We start from the raw sequence: 17,923 nt of genomic DNA, 5'->3' as shown, positions 1-17,923 counted from the left end.
GAAGTTTAAAACCAAACTGGACAAAATCAGAGAACAGTTTTGAGTTTTTTTTCCCCCCCCCAGAGTTGGGAGCAGTTCTCTGTGGAGTTATCTGTCATTTGAGGTTGATAGCGTGAATGGCAAACAGGTCACATTATTACCGTTTTCCTTATTCCCAGCTACTACACTGCATTATGGACAGCTGAAAATACATGACAGTGTCTTTTCTAGCTTTATGTTTACGTAAAAAATTTCTTTAGTTACCACAGGGCTGTTGGACAGCTGGGATGAAACCATCTAGAAACACACAATTGCCTCTCTCCTAATACCTGGAAAGTTGTTTTGATGTTGCTACATCTTTTGCTAGCTGTTTCATTATCAGAGGTAATAACATACCACGAACCTCTAAAATATTTTCAGTCATGATCACAACTTAAGCAAACTGTAAAATTATGAGATAACATTGACTTCATTTTTGTGTAACAGTTCCAAGTAAGCCCACAGAACACCTTTGCCTTTTAGTAAGACTAATTTCTTTTTAATTTTAACGGACAGAAATTGAGACGTGAAAGAAACACACTTCATGCGTAGAACAAAAACGAAGTACTGGAAGGAAATGCGTCTTTGGCATAGGCATAGTTCTCATAACTTAAATTCTCAAAATTTAGCCAGATTTAGCTACATCTATCTCTTCCTAACAAAGCCACTCCACAACAAAGAGTAATCACAATGTATTTGTTACCATACCTCTCCTCCCAAGGCCGAAGAGAAGACCCTTGCTGTGCCAGACCACGGGGCTGAGGATTCTGCAGGGAAACCCCTCTGCAGCCACGACCCCGTCTTTTAAAGGAAAGAGCTGTGAGCTTGAAGAGAGCCAATTACTGCCATCTTCAGCAGTATCACGCAGGGAGTGGCCTCTCCGGTAATCAAGTCCCAAATTATTTTGGGTGTCCTGGGTTAAATCTATCACTCTAATTTCATTTAGGCACTAAGCAGAGGGCAATGTAAACTGTTGGGTGGGGGAGCTCAGGCGATGGGATGCTGAGCTCAGGGTGACGTGCTGCCTTTGTGGCACACCGTTTCGGCACTGATTTTTCAGATGGACCTGAGAGGAAACCCCAGTGGAGGACCTCTTCCAGTAGTTCCACAGGACTGATACTCATAGTCAGGTCTATATTGTGAAAGAAATAAATGAATATGCCATTGCTAGGAAGAACAGATGGAAAACAACTGTCTAGGCCCATCTGTTCCGAAATTGCTCAGGATACAGAAAACCATAAAACATATAGTATCTGTATTATAGCATATATATACACTATAGTGTATATATGTGGTGCAAATATATAGTATCAAGTCCTTGCAGTCAATATTTTCTATTTCTTCTGCTTGCTTATGCAATTAACTTTAGCTAACCAGTACTACTTGGCTTGTCAAAGAGGTGATTTAATCAATTAGCTTGCATGTAAACCAAGGAAATTCCCTCAGGCATGGAGCACTTTGCTGGACAATCTGAGTCACTTCATTGTGCAATCCATGAATAGAAAAGGGTAGAGACATTTGTCAGTCAGTCAACAAATACTCATACTTTACACAGATTTAACATTCACCACAGGGAGTCACATGCATAATAATTTCATTATTTATATCTCTGGCAACTGAGGATGAATAAAAAATCACACCCTCAGTTACATAAACCTCTCCTTTAAATTTTTTTGCACAAGCTCTGCAGTTCCTTCAAAGCAAGGGAAAAGCACCACTGTTTCCATCCATATAGATCTCCAAGATTTACAAACAACTGAATTGTCTGAAAAGTATCTCAGCTTAACCTCATCATATCCTTTTAACATTTTATGGTTCTTCTAATGGAGTACCACCCAGCTTAGATAAAACTTTCAGCAAAAGTTAACAAAGATAGACCAAGGCTTTCAGAACAGTTTCATCATTTCTTTCCACAAGTACAGCAGTAAAAGCTAAATATCTGCTTGCAGACACATTCAGATAACACATTCAAATATGCTAGAAATAGTTTCTACACCCAAACTTTTCACCTTTCAAGGTGTTACAAAGAACCTCTAAAAGGAATGATTTTTTTTTCATTTTCTCTGTTGAGCCACCAAGAATTTGCTTCAATTTATATGCTGAAGGGGATATAGATTGCAATCCTTTTTACCCAATATACAAGAAACCAAATGAGCTTATCAGTATGGCAATCAATGGAGACTTGGTACTGCATCTCTGCAGATCACTTTGGCTTTGCATGATTCCAGTTGTTGCCTCTGGCTCAGTGCTCCAGCGGTCCCCTTTCCGCACATCCCCAATTCTCTGCCTCCCCAATTGTCCCTTTCTCCATGCGCTCTAGTCTGCGGCACACTGAGGGACATGCATCGCTTCCATGGTTCTGTCAATCGGGAAACAATACCAGATGCAAAATGGTATACTGACCAGTAGGTTAAGTATAGGATGATACAGGGGAACTGTTTGCGTATACAGCATCCTCTTTAGTCCTAGGAGAAACAATTTCTTTGTGAAGAACAGCCAGAGGACTAGAGCTTAAGGGGCAGTGTTGTGCTAAGCCTCGGCTCTGGTCTGAAAAGGCCCACCTGGCCATGACACTCGTCCGTCGGTCCTGGAGCATGTGTCCCATTGGAAGAGAGAAGAGATGGGCACCAGGGCTTTAGTTCTCTTTTTCCCCATCTCATGAATTTTTCCTCAAATAGGCAGAAGAAAGTGCCTGAAGTGTTATCAATGAGGGACACCAAACTACTTAAAAATCTCAATTTCTTTTGAGTTCTTTTTCTGTTCTTTTTCTAGTCACTCTTCACCTACCACAGAACACAATGAACTGGAAGCCCTGTTGTGATTTACTGCTGTTGGGTTTCAGGATGCTTTTTTTAGTAAAAAACTGTAGCAGCCAGCTAGATAAATAAACTGATTCAGCTAAAAATCAAATGCAAGCCACATTTCTGTCCCACGTTGGAACTGAACTTTCTGTAGCGTGACATTTATAGACTAGTTTTCCTTTCCATACACTTTTACTATCTCCTGGTTGAATGTCTCTGGTGACACTGACATAAGACAAAAGAAATCTTCCAGCTCCATTTTACAAATACAAGCGGTACAGAATTATTTGGAGATTGATACCCTTGAAATGCTGCAGCTACTCGCAAACAAGGAAGAACTGCTGGATGATGTAAAGGCCAAGGGCAGCCTTGGCTGCAGTGAGCGTGAGACTGTGGAGTTTCAGATCCTGGGAGGAGCGAGCAAGACAAAGAACAGAATTACAGCCACAGACTTGAGATGAGCAGATTTCAAGGACCTGCTTGGCAGGATCTGTGGGAAATTGCCCTGGAGAGCAGAGGCCCAGAAAAGCTGGCTAATCTTCAAGGGCAGCTGCCTCAGAGCATAAGAACGGTCCATTACAATGTTCAGACAGTTGAGCAACTGTGGCAGAAGGCCAGCATGGATGAACATGGAGCTCCTGAGTGAACTCAAACACAAAAAGGAAGCATACAGAAGATGGAAACTGAGACCAGCTACTTGGAAGGAACACAAAGATATTGCTTGCACATGTAGGAATGAAGTCAGGAAAGCCAAAGTTCAGTTGGAGCTGAAATTAGTTTGGGAGGTGAAGGGCAACAGGAAAGGTTTCTGTAAGTACGTCGATAGTAGAAGGAACGCTAAGGAGAATGTGGGCTTATTGCTCAGTGGGCCGGGGCACGAGTGACAAGAGACACAGAAAAGGCCGTTTTCACTAGCAAGACTTGTTCTCTGGCCTCCCAGGTCGCTGAGCTCCTAGAAGAGTCTGTGGGCAGCACCCACAGTGGAGGAAGACAGACTTCAGGATCACTTAACCCAGCTGGACATACACAAATCCATGGGACCAAGCAGGATGCATCTGGAGGTGCTGAAGGTTCTGCCCGGCTGATCTCATTGTGAAGCTGCTGTCTATCTGTCACCTTCAAAAAGTCGTGGCACTTGAGAGAGGTTCCTCATGACTGGAAGAAGGCAGATATCACACCTGTCTTCAAGAAGGTCAAGGAGGAGGATCCAGAGAAGTCAGTCTCACCTCAGTCCCTGGGAAGGTTATGGAGCAAAATGTCTTAGAAGCCATTTCTAAAGCACATGAAGAATAAGAAGGTGACTGGGAGCAGCCAGCATGGGTTTTCCAAGGGCAGACCATTCCAGACCAACCTCATTGCTTTCAGTGATGAGCTGACTGGGACTGTGGACAAGGGGAGGGCAGTGGATGTTCTATACCTTGATTTCGGCAAGGCCTTTGACACAGTCTCCCTTAGTCTCATCACCAAGTTGGTGACATGGGCTGGAGAAGGTAGGAGGAAAATTGGCTGGACTGCCAGAATCAAAGAGCTGTGACCAGCAAAATCCAGCTGTTGACCAGTAACTAGTTGAGGTCCCACAGGAAACAGTACTGTGACCAATACTGTCTAATGTCAGCTGGATGATGGGACAGGGTGCACTCTCGGCAAGTTTGTGAATTACACCAAATTGGGGGGAGCAGTCAACATGCTGGAGGGCAGGGCTTCTATTCAGAGAACCCTGGACAAGCCAGAGAAGTGAGCTGACAGGAACCACATAAAGTTAACAAAAGCAAGTGTGAAGTCTTGCATCTGGGAAGAAATAACTCCCTGCAGCAGTACAAGCTGGTGGCTGTTTAGAAAGCAGCTCTGCAGAAAAGGATCTGGGAGTCCTGGTGGACAAGTCGTCGAACATAAGTCTGCAGGTCCAGGTAAGTGATCCTTCCCCTCTATTTGACACTTGCATTTGGAGTACTGTGTCCAGTTTGGGCTCCCCAGTACAAGAAGGATGTCGACATCTTGGATCAAGTCCAGCAGGTGCCACCAAGGTGGCTGGAGAACATGACCTACAAGGAGAGTCTGAGAGATCAGGCCTCTTCAGCCTGGAGAAGAGAGGGCTTGAAAGAGCTTTTTGTTGTCTACAACTTTTTGATCAGAGAATACAGAGAAAACGGAGCCAGACTCTTCTTGGAAGTGTGCGGTGATAGGACAAAAGGCAACAGAACAGATTGGAACATAGGAAATACTGATTAGATATTAGGAAAAAAAAATTATTCTGAAGGTAGTTAAATAGTGGAACAGGTTGCCCAAAGAGGTTGGTGGAATGTCCATCCTTGGAGGGGTTCAAGACTCGACTGGACACAGCCCTCAGCTACCTGATCTAATTAGTCCTGTTTTGAGCCAGTGTCTGGACTAGATGATATGTTTCTATAATTCTATGGTAATTCATTGGATTTTATAAACTTGTTCCCACTCTTGGTATCCAGTTACAAAGGGACAAATTGTGAAATTCTTGCGAAGAATAAGGTCTCACTCCACACACAAAGTTTTGCTAACACTAATAGAGATAAATTGAATAATGCAAGAACTGGTTCCTAAAATTAATGAAATGTGGTGTCTATAAGTAGTGAAAAGAACCAGTCACCTCTTCTCATCAGGCTGCAACAAGTTTTCTAAAGCATCAGTAACACTCAGCTACACTCACTGTACTAAAAACCAACAGATTTAGTTTGTGAAAAGTGATTAAGAAGTTTTACTAGAACATTCAAAACAGTGAAGAAGAGCCATGCTTCTAGTGTTACAGCATCTACTCCCTACAAGCCAGCAGAAGGGAGACTACATTTTTCTCTTATTGTTGTTTGAAAGTAAAGGGACATTAGGAGTGACTGTCAAGGTCCTCATCTCCCCCTTCCTCACGTTTGTAGTGAACATTAGTGGAAATCACCAGATGACCCTGAGGAAAGAAGAACATATAAAATTACCTTAAATTTCAGACGGACATATTCAGGATCAGTATTTTGGGACAAGATCCCATGGTAAGCCCCTCAGTAGGGCAGGAGACAAGAGTGGCTTTATGCCTCCTGAACTTTTGTTAGCTTTAGGGGAGGAATGGGCTCTGATGTAAGTTAATAAAACCCTCCAGAAGGCTGAGTTACACCACTGAGACACTCAGGTTGCCTATGAGCCTTAGTAGAGAACGGTCATAGTAGTGAGGACTCACGCACTCAATGCTCCTAAGCCCTGCTGGCATACCCCATGCTGGCATACCCCGAAGGGCTGGTGGACCCTTTATAACCCACAACTGCTAGGGGTGGAGGGGTAGAGGGCTCATTTTTGATCCAGAGTGTGGATTTTGTATCTAGTGTACAGTTAAAGCTTTACTATTAGCAACATTTAGATCTACCCAACATAGGAACACACACAAATGTGTCAGGCCTGAAAAAGAAGCAATATTCTTTAACAAGAAATCAGACTTCTTACCTGATTCATTCTTATTACAGGTCTAGTCAGGGTAGTATGGGCCAAGTTAAGAAGAGGAAATCCTTTTCCTAGTTTATCTTTGGAAAGGACAAATATAAATACATTTGAATGTAATAATAAAATGCACTTCAGAAGTATCTTTCTCAAGGAACTTGATTTGTTTTGCAATTTCCCTTTAATCAGCTGTCCTTGTGCCTCTCAAGGGAGCTATTAATCATATGTGCTAAAAAGCAAAAAATCCTGTGAAAAAGTTGCATACAAACCTCTTAACAGTCTCTCAGCTCTCTGACACTGGGATTTGACTGCCTTTGCTCCTCTCCAGATATCTGCCCCACAAGATCCGAGTTCTGCTGTTTCCCACTATGACTTATTCTCCGTCTTCCTTTCATTTTCTTCTCTACCTGATCCTCTAATCCTGTCTGTCCCTCTTATTCTCATCTATGACTACCTTCCTGGATCAAGCCTCAGCTCTATTCCTATTTGCTTTTCCAGATATCTGACTTTTGCATCCCTCCTTTTCATTCTCTTTCCTTTCTCCTCATCAATAGCTCACTTCCTTCCTCAGCAGTCTCCTCACCTCCGTTTACCTCACAGGCACCTTCTGTCCTCTTCCACTTGCTTCTTTCCACCTTCACCTCTTTCTTCATCATCCCTCACTCTCTGCATCCCACTGAACCGATTTTCTACTTTGTCCTGCCTGTGGCAGCAGGTGAAGCACAAAGGCAGAGGGAGGTGATAAAGTTAGAGATGTCACCCCGAAGCCCCAAGAAGTAAGTGTGCTTCTGCACTTCCCCAGTCTGGGCCATTCTCCGGTCATGGCTTGACTCTGCGTCAGGACAAGACTCAAGCTTATGCGTCAGTTCTGCTGCCACGCTGCAGCCAGTGAAAAGGAAACCCAAGCCCGCTGTTTGGAAGGGAGCCAAGACTTGCTCTGTCCCAGCCCCTGATCCAGGTGACTGAGGGACCAGCACTGAAGTCCAGCACAGAGCAGACCTGTCCAGGTGTAGCCAAACAGTCAGAGAACCTCCCATAACCCAGTCTTTAAAGGTGGGCACTCCCTTTTATGGTTTCAGTCTTGCTTTCCCACCAACTGTGCTCAGGAACTGGCCACAATCCTTACCATTGATTACTGGGATCACTGCACTCCGTAAAGCATAAGACAGAAAATTCTCCACCAGTGAAATCTGCTGTGAGGGGGCAAACACATTTGGTGATTATTGCCTGATGCCTATGGGATTGCAGCTTGACAGGGGAGATGGAGGGTTAGAACCGGAGTGACATGCAAAAAGATTGGAACAGAGCTTAGCAGAGAAAATCTCAGGTAAAAAAGATCTTTTTTTGGTTTAAGATGCAGCTGAACAATGTAAAATATACTGGCAAAGAGGTGTCGCATTTTTCTTGCAGTAAGTTAAATTGAAGGGTTTTTTTTTCTGTATGTTAAATGTCTGGGTTGAACCTTAACTTTAGGAATGAAATCTGTTCAAGCCCATTTCAGCTGCCAGGACTTACTTCTCAGAAGTGAACTGTTCTCTGGGTGGCAAGAACTGCCCTGTCCTCATGCTCTGTCTTATGCCAATGCAGTTAGTGTCCTCCTCCCTTCACTTAAAGATGTAGGTTGGGCTAAGCTGTGGCAGAGTCACACTGACCATTTCTTAGTCTACAGTGAATGATCAAAGCAGTGGCATGGTGTTCCTTTTATCCCCTATTTTGACTCCCATTTTTATGGTATTTGGTTTAAGTGATTCAAGATAATTCCTGAAACTAAGCTTAAGCCTGACTTTGTATTCACTCCAACTGGTGCACCTACTCAATCCAGCTGTGAATTCAGGCTGGCTGTCAGGAACAGCTAGAAGAGGTGCTAGCCCCATGCCTGCCTTTGTGCTGCTGGATACAGAAGTGAGCAGAATCAACTATGACGGCTTGCTAGGTCATGCACAGAAGTGAGCAGAATCAACTATGACGGCTTGCTAGGTCATGCACAGAAGTGAGCAGAATCAACTATGATGGCTTGCTAGGTCATGCAGACCCAGGCAAACATTTCTCTTTGTTTCAATTAATGTTACACAGTAATAACTCCATAACATTTGGAGCCTCTAATGAGAAAAATAAAAAAACCCAAACCAAACAACACTCCAAGAGGTATTTCCTCTTACTGGAAAGAAAAAGAAAAGCAGAGAATATACTCTTTCAAAACAGAAAGAGCAGTGGCAGATGATATCCCCAGGACAGACTAAGAATTGTCCAGCAACAAGTTCAGATGAATTTCTTTTCTCTCTGAAGGGCTCAGCTACCTTTCCCAGGCACTGAAACGGTCAGCTTACCTCAGAGAAGCCAAGAATGGAGTGCAGCAGGGAGAACTGGAACCTGAGGAAAAGATGTAAAAGAAGAGGATTCACTAGAAAGGATGAAGGCACAAGTTATGCACACTGCGTGAAGATTCATTTGTGGAATTTCATACCGATTTCATGCTGATTCGCACATTTAATTTTGCCAAAGACTCCTTGATTCCCAATGGCTTTTAATTAAAACTGGCACAACTACAAATAAGTTCTAGAATCACTGGGATCTTTCTGATACCAATCTCCTCCTACAGTCAAGTGTAGTCCTGGGCTTTGACTATAAGACTTGGGAAATCAAATTTTTCTGGAACTGCCATTTCCTGCAATGGCTGAACTACACATTCCTCAAATGTTCATTATGACTTGAATAAACTCATATCCATTCTTAACCATTATTATTTTCTAACTTTTCCCACTGATGCCTGTAATGCATTCTCAGATCACTGTAAACATAATCTTGGGGAAAAACAACATTTTTAAGAACAGAAGAACACATTCTTGTGTCAAAAGCTCTAAGTGAGTGGCACCATTACTTCTTAAACTTATACTGACAGGCTCTGACCACTCCAAGTCCTCTTTTCCTGTTAAAAAGGTCCAGTGACCAAAACTAAGAAAAGGCTGCTTACATTTTCCTTTAACAAAAATGTAATAGGTTAAAAAATATGATATATTCTGGAATTCTGCCCCAACTTGGAGTACAGAACCAACAAGAAGAAACACCAATGTGGGCTACTTGCCTGAAAGTCTGTGCTTCAACCCAGCTGGTGCATTTAGGGAGAAGGGGGCTGTAAACAAAGCCCAGCTTGAAGTGTGAATAAAATTTGTTGTAAGGCAGCTGAGAACACCCATAACTGTAGGTAACCACAAAACCAGCAAGGTCTAAGCAAAATCTAAAAAGCTCTGAGCTTTGCTTCGAACTACAGACAACTTTCTAGTCTCATTTGTTTGATGGCATGGTGTCTGCTGCAGTCTGTATTATGTAGTCTCACTTTTCCCTTCCCCTCATGGGAAGGCATACAGAGAGCTAGTTACAGTGGTCCAGTGCAGTGTTTGCACTCTGGTAGTTCTGTTTATGATGCTCAGACATGGCATGGCAGTGATATTTAGAGGGTTTCAAATAAAGTACTGAACTTCATTCTCCAACATCAGCACAGACTGAAACAGAGGACTGAAACAGAGGCCTTTAAAATAACCAATAAATTGAACATTGTCATCTGGAAAGGTATTTAACCTACAGAAAGGGATAATACCACGTTGCACAAGAGACATGGTTGTTCCACAATATTATTATATTTCATCTGCAAGATTTAGATCAACCAGTCAAAAGTATCTTAGAGCCCCTGTGAGAAAGAAGGTAATTAATTTTTTCTCATGGTGAAACAAGCACTATCAGGCGGACACAATGAAGTTCTGCTGTGTCCTAATGTTGGGATCGTTAATGTTGCTTTCTAAATTTCCTCTGGTTACCTCTTCAGAAGTAATGAGATAATCAACTTCCGTTTGGTTATTGTCAAATTGCCTCTGGTACTGGCTGTCTGCAGGGAAAAAAACAGAACAGTCTTCTGTGACCGTATACACAGATAGATACTGTCTTAGATACAGGCACAAATGCAATTGCTTTTGTGTTTGGAAACACAATGTCTAAACTTTTTATTTGGTCAATACATGTAGATAGTGAAATAATTTGTGAATTTGCTGCTTTCTGCCAGCAACCGAGATTGTGTGAGCAAAGTGATAATACTGGCTTGATTGCCTCCTTATCATTAGGATCATTTAAGTCCTTGCATGGCTGACATAATGAACTCACTTTCAATTTAATGAAAAGATGTCTGGGGACACACTGAACTATTTTATAACAAACAAGTTAGGAAGAGTGGGCATCAGATAATCATGTATTTATATATTACAATTTATTCTTGAATAATCAGTCAACTCCCACAAGGAAAAAAGGGCTTTCATAAGTAGCTCTCTGCACCTGCTTATTAAATTGTACAGTATGTGATGCATGTTTCCTCCCTGTGAAATGCATCAAACATTACGCATATTTGTGGCAGACCAGTATATGCTATTTTATGCTGATCTCTATGATTTTCAAAGGATCTGGAAGATTACTGTGTGATTTGTTCAGCCCTAGCACTGAATGTTATCTTCTACCTCATGTTACTTACTAGATTCCCTCTAAAGATGTACTGGGTGGTTGAATTTGGCAGAACAGCAAACACTTCTACACAGCCAGTGATCTGTAAGATGCATCTGTCTGCGTTTAAACTGACCGCAGGTGGTGATGTAGCCATCAGCTTCAGCAGCACTGGGCATGCTGTTACATAACTTAGAGCAATCTGTGGAATTTCAGAGGAAAAAAAGTTGACTGCACAGTTTAGTTTTTCTTAAGCTATAGTTTCTGTGGCTGCATCATAATTAGGTGCTATATACCAATCCTGTTGTTAATTAACCTATATTAAAAATACTTCACTTTAATTACACCAACTGAAATGACAAAATTAGCATTGCATATACTCTTCAGTTTCAGAGACAAATGATGAAGCTTTAGACGCACTGATATGGAACATATATGGAGAAATATTTAAGGGTTGTTCCTGAAAACTGTATTTCAAGAAGAGAGGATTGGCACCGCATGTTAAAGAAATGAGGGACATAAGTGATTAATGCCAAAAAAAATAATAAGCCTGACAATATAAAAAATATGGAAAAGAGGCAGCCTTCCAAAAAGCCAATCTTCTGAAAAATAGAGAAACTCCTAGAGGACAAAACTTTAGTTTGCAATGCCATAGATGCTAAATCTCATAATTTTATAGTAAATGTTGCCATATCAGAGATTTTTAAAACATCTCATAGTATCTTAATTTCTTGCATCACATTTATAAATTTAGCTCCTCATGACTATTACTTCTTATTGTATATAATCTCCAGCAGCCATAAATCAGGTATATTTTCATAGAGAAGTCAGGCTACCAGTAGCAAAGATGCCATCACCTCAAATAGAAATAAAATGAAACTGATGTCACCAACGCTGTCTGCCACTTAGTCTTTATAACTGTTTCAGAGACTGAGAGCAAATCTAGCACTTAGCAGGGAAACGAATGACTAACGAGTAATTTGATACAGTTAGGAAGAACATGGAGTTATGATGGGTGGACATATATGCCCACTAATCATAAACCAGCTCAGTTTCCTTGTCTCCTCCAAAGTTTTGCAAATGAGCTAGTACACAGATAGTACCTGTAAGAAACATTTAGCTACTGCTCACTCTTAAAAAGCCCATACAAGTAAAAGTACCCACCTCAGGAACAAAATCTTTGAATAAGGCGGTATTTAGGTTAAAAGTAGTAGCAAGCTGTAAACAAATGAAATAAATTAGATATTATATCAGTTTGAAAATGGGAATTTTTTTTTCCCTTGGTGAAAAAAACCATATTCTGTTTACTTTAGTTCTAGATAATCTCTGTTTTGATTTATTATTCCCTTGCCCCAGAATGATTCCTAGGGAAGCCACAGTGCTCTGTGGAACAGAAGAGAGACAGATTTCTCATGGACATGTTTCAGAAGCACGTACCAGCGAACAAGCATTATTCTTTGAAAGAACAGACCTGGCATCCTGCTTACTTCCTGCCTTTGGGACTTTCTTAGATGAAATATACTGAATCTGTCGGAGGCAGGACTCAAAAATCTCATTTGCCCTTTTGCTGCTGACCACTGTGATGATGTTTGTCGGCACCATTTGTGTCACCAATTTTTATAAAGATGCTCTTAGCACTCTTTCAGTTAGCAAAACTTCTTGGAAACTCTGACTACTAATGTCAGTGTGGAAACCACTTCTGAGAGAAGTCTTGTATGTTCTTCACCCACAGCTGAAAGCTTCGTGTCCTTGTACCTGCTTCTTTCCTTGTTCTGCTGCTCTGTTAAGTCTGAGGGTTTACTCCAGCTCTCAATACAGCCGATAGATACATTTGTTGTGGGCCTCTCTGCAGCAGACTGTGGCTTCACTATACTTTTTCCTGTCTTGTCCATTCCTCTCCTATGTGGAATCCATGCAGAAAAAAGCTTTCTTTGGTTCTTTCTGCAACCCCTTGCACACTGACTCTGTGACTTTCGTACCTGTCATTCCTTGCCTAGAGCTTCCAAGAAGTTCAGACTTGGGTCTGAGGGAGACTTGGACTATTTTAAATGATGACATATAGAATGAATGTCATGGATCCCTCCTACAAGTGGTGGAAGTGTGACCCAAATCTGTGTGAAATGACAAACATAATGTGTCTCCTTTGCTGACCATCCATACTGCTGATATTTGTAAATCTATTACATGCAAATTATACTTACCTCTTTGGAGATGGTGATGTTAAAGACCCCTGCTCTGTAGTAAGCCAGTGAAGCAGACTTAATAAAATAACTTGAGACTCCCAGGTAGAGCATGGAATCACCCTGGTTTGGGAAATCAAATGGAGCTGGCACAAAGGGAGGTTCTGTGTGACTTCCTACTGGATAGACTGTGCCCTGCAAAGAGTCATTATCAAGTATTTCTAGATGTAAATATTTGTATCTGTCAGAATGCATTAGTAGTGGTTGAACAGAAAGAATTCTTCCTAACATGAAGAAAAGCTTGACATTAAAGAAAACCTGAAGTAAGCAAATAAGTCTGTGATATGCCCTGAAAATCAACAAATTCAGGCTCTTCTGGAAAAATACAGGAATCACAGAGAAAATCTGGCCTCCATCCTTTCAAAGTTTGAATTTGAGCATTCAAGCGAGTAATCTGAACTGCAGCTATGAGACACAAAAAAATCCTCTGGACCACAGCTTGCTTTCTCTTGTGGCAAAGACACATTTGTTAATTTAATTCTAAGGGTGACATGTCAAGAAAACCTTCAGGCAAACCCCAAAAGCATTGGAAGTTGCTTAGGACAGGGACACAAAGGAGCCTTTTATACTACCTAACTCTTAGCCCTAGTCCAGCTGCCAGTCCTCCAAGACCTAGTTTGAGTGCTGCACAGGTGTGGGACCTTGGTTCAGTTATACTAAGAAATTAGTTCTTAAAATGTGAGAAGGTATGTGAGCCAAGGCCATGTAAGACAAGAAAAGTAAGAACAGAGAGTAAGTAGTGTAATTACTGACACTGTAATGGTTAGTAGCTGAAAGATTCAACAGGAAAAATACTGACATGGAAAGGTATAAAAGCCTAAGAAAAAAAGTTGAGAGTTGGAATATGGCAACTCATAACCATCCAGAATCAGCCTGTTCCAAGGAGCACTGAAGACCAGTAACTTCCTTAACTGATTAATAACTGACTTACAAAGATTCATCCAGTATACCATTGCGGCGTCAGCATGTCAAAGCTTAGCCTGTAAGTTCTAGTTAGCTATAGTAGCTGACAAATAATTGCTTAGTACTTTTAAGCTATGTATATCCTGCTTGCGGAGCGTTTTTTTGTGGATGGTAGAAGTTGCTTGAACAAAATAACCAAGAGGGAGAGTTTCAACCATAGCTCTAGCACACTTTTCTTAACTGAAGTCAGTTCTGAGAGCCATGAGGATGCTCTGAATTGCAAGGACTGTTGAAGCTGCTGGAAAAGCTGGGCGTTGCTGAGATATCTCTTGCTGACAAAGGTGAAAAATAGATAAGAAAGGAACTGCTGCGTGCTGCTCAAGGACTGTCTGTAAGAAGTCTTTTGTTGGGGTGTGACCTGTACATATACAAGATGCTGAGTCATCTCAAAACAAATGCTGTGGATTGCAATCACATTGGTACATATCAACGGTAACAGGCGAAGACCAAGCAGCAGTGGAAGAGCTGTGTACCTAAAGAATACTTTTATGCTGTTTATAAAGCACCTCTGAAGGGTTTCAACTCTGAAATAATTTAATTCTAAACAATAGCTTTGGTTAATTAACGAATGCAGTTAATTTATTAAATAAACAGTCATATCTGGTTTCCAAAATAGCTCTTGACCAAAATGTCCAAATGTCTTAGTGCTTTTATAATTAAATATTGGAGAGGCTGAGTAAGACTGTAGTGAAAGAAAATGAATCAACACAAAAGGGAATCAGAAAAGTCTTAGAACGCACACTAATATTAAAGACAAATTACCTTCAAATCCAAGTTAATGTGTGATTTGAAGACTGCTGGAGAACTAACTAGGGAATAGTCTATTTGTGCAAAGGCATCAATCTGGCTTAAGACTAGAAGAATGATGGACAAAAACAAAACAGCTGTTATTACAAAAACACATCACAAACGGTTATTGTTTAGTTAAAGGCAAAGGCATTATAGAAATGATGAATCTGAAGAAGAAGAATGATGGGAGATGGAAGAAGAAAATTAAAAAAACTTGTTATAAGGGAAAAAGTGAGAGTATTCCCTCTGGGGAATAGGGAAAGTCATCAATTCCTCCTGGTTGAGGCCTTGTTCTCCTGTTGTTCACAACTGAATACACTCCTCAGAAATCTCTCCCATGCAGTGAAAGAAGGAGTATCTGGGGCAAAGTCCCCTTTTTTGTTATGTGTTTGCACAAGAGAACTAAATTCTCCTATATGATTAGTGAAATCCTGGTAAATACTAATAAATACTTTGGAAGATGACATTAGCACATTTTTATGCATATCAGCGTTGAAGACAAGGGATGTTTGTTCACAACAATAGAGGGCACTTTATCAGACAGTATGATTGAAGAATTTTTCTGACAGGTGCTCACATGCAACTTCAGTCTGATTGTTATTTTTGATTGGACTGTAAGGTCTGTTCATACTGTACAAAAATAAGAGGGGTTTAAAGAGAATTGGTGAATTCACACAGAGATTATGAGCTCCTCAATATGACAGCACAGCTTGGAGTGCCCTTGTGCCTGAAGTGTTTAGGTATGTGCTGCATAAGAAAATGTTCCTGATGACCATGATTTTTAGTAATATTTGCCACTGCTTGGCACATGGCAGGTCTAGGCCACTTTAGGAAAACTACAAGTCTACTTACTCTGCTTCTGAATAGCAGAGCAGATAGTAGAAATATCCACAATGCAAAGTGCAGAGTGGGAACAAACTCTCTGACCTGAATTATATGACTTGAGTGAATTAAACGAATTTGACTTGGTGTAAACTACAAATATTATTAGTCTTGGAAAAAAACAACAACAAAAAAAAAGAAAAAAAAAGAAAAGCTGTAGGATTTATTATAGAAATGAAAATCTTATGTGTGTATATATATATATATATGCTTTTTGGACACAGATATCTATTGTCTTCATGTCTCTGCAAGAGTGACACAGGAATTGTTATCGGTGTGAAGAGAAGCATGCTTAGTGTGTAGTGTGACATTGCTTTCCTGCAGTATCTTGTTATCTCACTGAACTCAAGTTCAGAACAAGATGTGCTAAGTTTACGAGACCTTACAGGTATGTTTGCTAGCTCTTTAGTGGATTACTGGTAACTCAGGTTTTCTCATGTCCACAGTACCAAGAGCATAAAGGATCAGCATGAAAACGTTCATGTCAAAAATCTAAGGAAATAACACAGGTCAGCTACAACAGACTGAAAGATTACAGGTGACCTGCTATGGACACCAAAGAAATCTGAATGTATATAAGGTGCATGCAAGAGATTTCTAGGGTAGACTCTGTAATAGGTAAATGCATAGAACAATGGCTGTATTTTTCTTCCTTGTACTTCCTTGTACTGTGAACACAGGAAAGGTTTGGCATCTAATAAAAAAGGCTACAATTTGAGCACTATGAAAATTACTTAACAAAAAGCTGTTATCAACAACTCACCCTTATGCTTTTTTAGCTGTGCATCCATCAGTTGGACTTTGTATTTGATGTTTAGGCATAGCTATATGAAAAGAGAGACAAGTCAGTAATGTAAGGGCTGTATTTGAACTCCTCCCTTCACTAGCTGAAACTGGATTTGCAAACTTACATTTTTATCCAATTTGGTGTGAATGGGCTTCTCCAGATAACCAGACAGAAAGCTGTAGATCCAGCTAAAGGAAAAGAAATGAACACAATGACTTTTTACCATGGATTGAAATCCTTGAAATATAAAACCTGGCAGCCTGGGATGTCAATGTCATTTATATTAATGAGATGCGATCACAGTGATATTGGTAGACTGCAGTTGACTTTTTTGTTAATTTGTGAGTCTCAGACAAATGCTAGGGGTTCTCAGTCTCATAAGAGCTATTTAGAAGGCAATCTGCAAAGTAGTCAAAGTTCATATTAATGTGTTGATAAACAATACTCAATTAGCCACATTTTGTCTTCCAGTAAGACAAAAAAATTTTCTAGGAAATCAGAATGAGGAGAACTACAAGCATTGTTTCATATTCTCTTTTGACAGTTTTATTCTGAAATTGTAAGTCAGCTTGTCAAAAGGCATAATCAGTCTGGACCACCTTCATATCTGCAAACCTCCATTTGCAGTCTTGTCATATTTAATATGCCCAAATGGCATTTTTTTCATACGCAGTATGTGTGGTCAGCTCATTTGTTGGCACATGCACAAAGAAGTGTAGATTAACTGTACTTCACACACTCAGCAAAGGAGCCTGGTTTTGAAAACAGACCTTTAAAAATCTATTTTCATAGCCTTCAATAGTTAGTTATATACTGTAACTGGATCCCTAAAAGTCAAAATTTGAAAAGTGGCCCTTATGCTACAAACCCTGCTACCTCCCACAGAGTAATTAGAAAATCTACTGTACATACCTAGATCCTCCATTTAACTTGACTTTTAAACTATTAATGCTCAGCTGGCAATTGTGTAGCAATATGGACAAGCGGCCTGTGCTATCCCTTGACACTTTGAAGATAACTGCAATGAACAGTCCTGAGATGGACACAGTAATTCCTCCTTGGTCTTTGCTGCTTGGAGAAAAAAAACCAACTCGGTCAAGGAAACATCTGCTTTAAGGGAACAATTTAAGAAACTACATGTAAATCAAGTTTGAAAGGACTTTTTCCTTTTATCATCTAGAATGAAGAATGGGTTTTCTAGGGATTAAAGTAGATTAGGGACATGCATGGTATTCAAAAAAAGATTATATGCATGAGTTTCCAGGACATGAATTTTCCAGTGTTGTGCAGGATTTGACAAGTTTGCAAAAACGTGACAATTTCACAGCAACACAAGACATTCCAGTCCTTCATGACAGATACCCTGAAGGCTTCTGGGACTGCAGCAGCAGAAGCCAGTTAGCTAATAAATATATAACCCAGTGGTTCTCAACTTTGCAATTGTTCTACTTTCCTCTTTCCTGTAACAATTTTCAATAATCCTTTAAAATGTATGCATTCCTCCATTCTTT

The 17,923-nt window shown here is 40.5% G+C and overlaps 1 protein-coding gene across 1 annotated transcript in view; it reads right to left on the bottom strand.

The window, feature by feature from the left end:
* Positions 1-57: 57 nt before the first annotated feature.
* LOC104318286 (BPI fold-containing family C protein) overlaps positions 58-17,923 on the bottom strand; it is a 32,864-nt gene continuing 14,998 nt past the window's right edge. The window contains 12 exon segments of the mRNA XM_069807368.1: positions 58-5,748; positions 6,276-6,352; positions 7,396-7,462; positions 8,597-8,639; positions 10,082-10,149; positions 10,783-10,953; positions 11,916-11,969; positions 12,953-13,126; positions 14,717-14,808; positions 16,389-16,449; positions 16,537-16,600; positions 17,325-17,480. Of these exon segments, the coding sequence (XP_069663469.1) occupies positions 5,671-5,748; positions 6,276-6,352; positions 7,396-7,462; positions 8,597-8,639; positions 10,082-10,149; positions 10,783-10,953; positions 11,916-11,969; positions 12,953-13,126; positions 14,717-14,808; positions 16,389-16,449; positions 16,537-16,600; positions 17,325-17,480 (1,105 nt within the window). The 3' untranslated portion in view covers positions 58-5,670.

Source organism: Haliaeetus albicilla, chromosome 19 (genome assembly GCF_947461875.1).
Source record: "Haliaeetus albicilla chromosome 19, bHalAlb1.1, whole genome shotgun sequence".
NCBI lineage: Eukaryota > Metazoa > Chordata > Aves > Accipitriformes > Accipitridae > Haliaeetus > Haliaeetus albicilla.
This window is presented reverse-complemented; position numbering and strand designations above follow the sequence as displayed.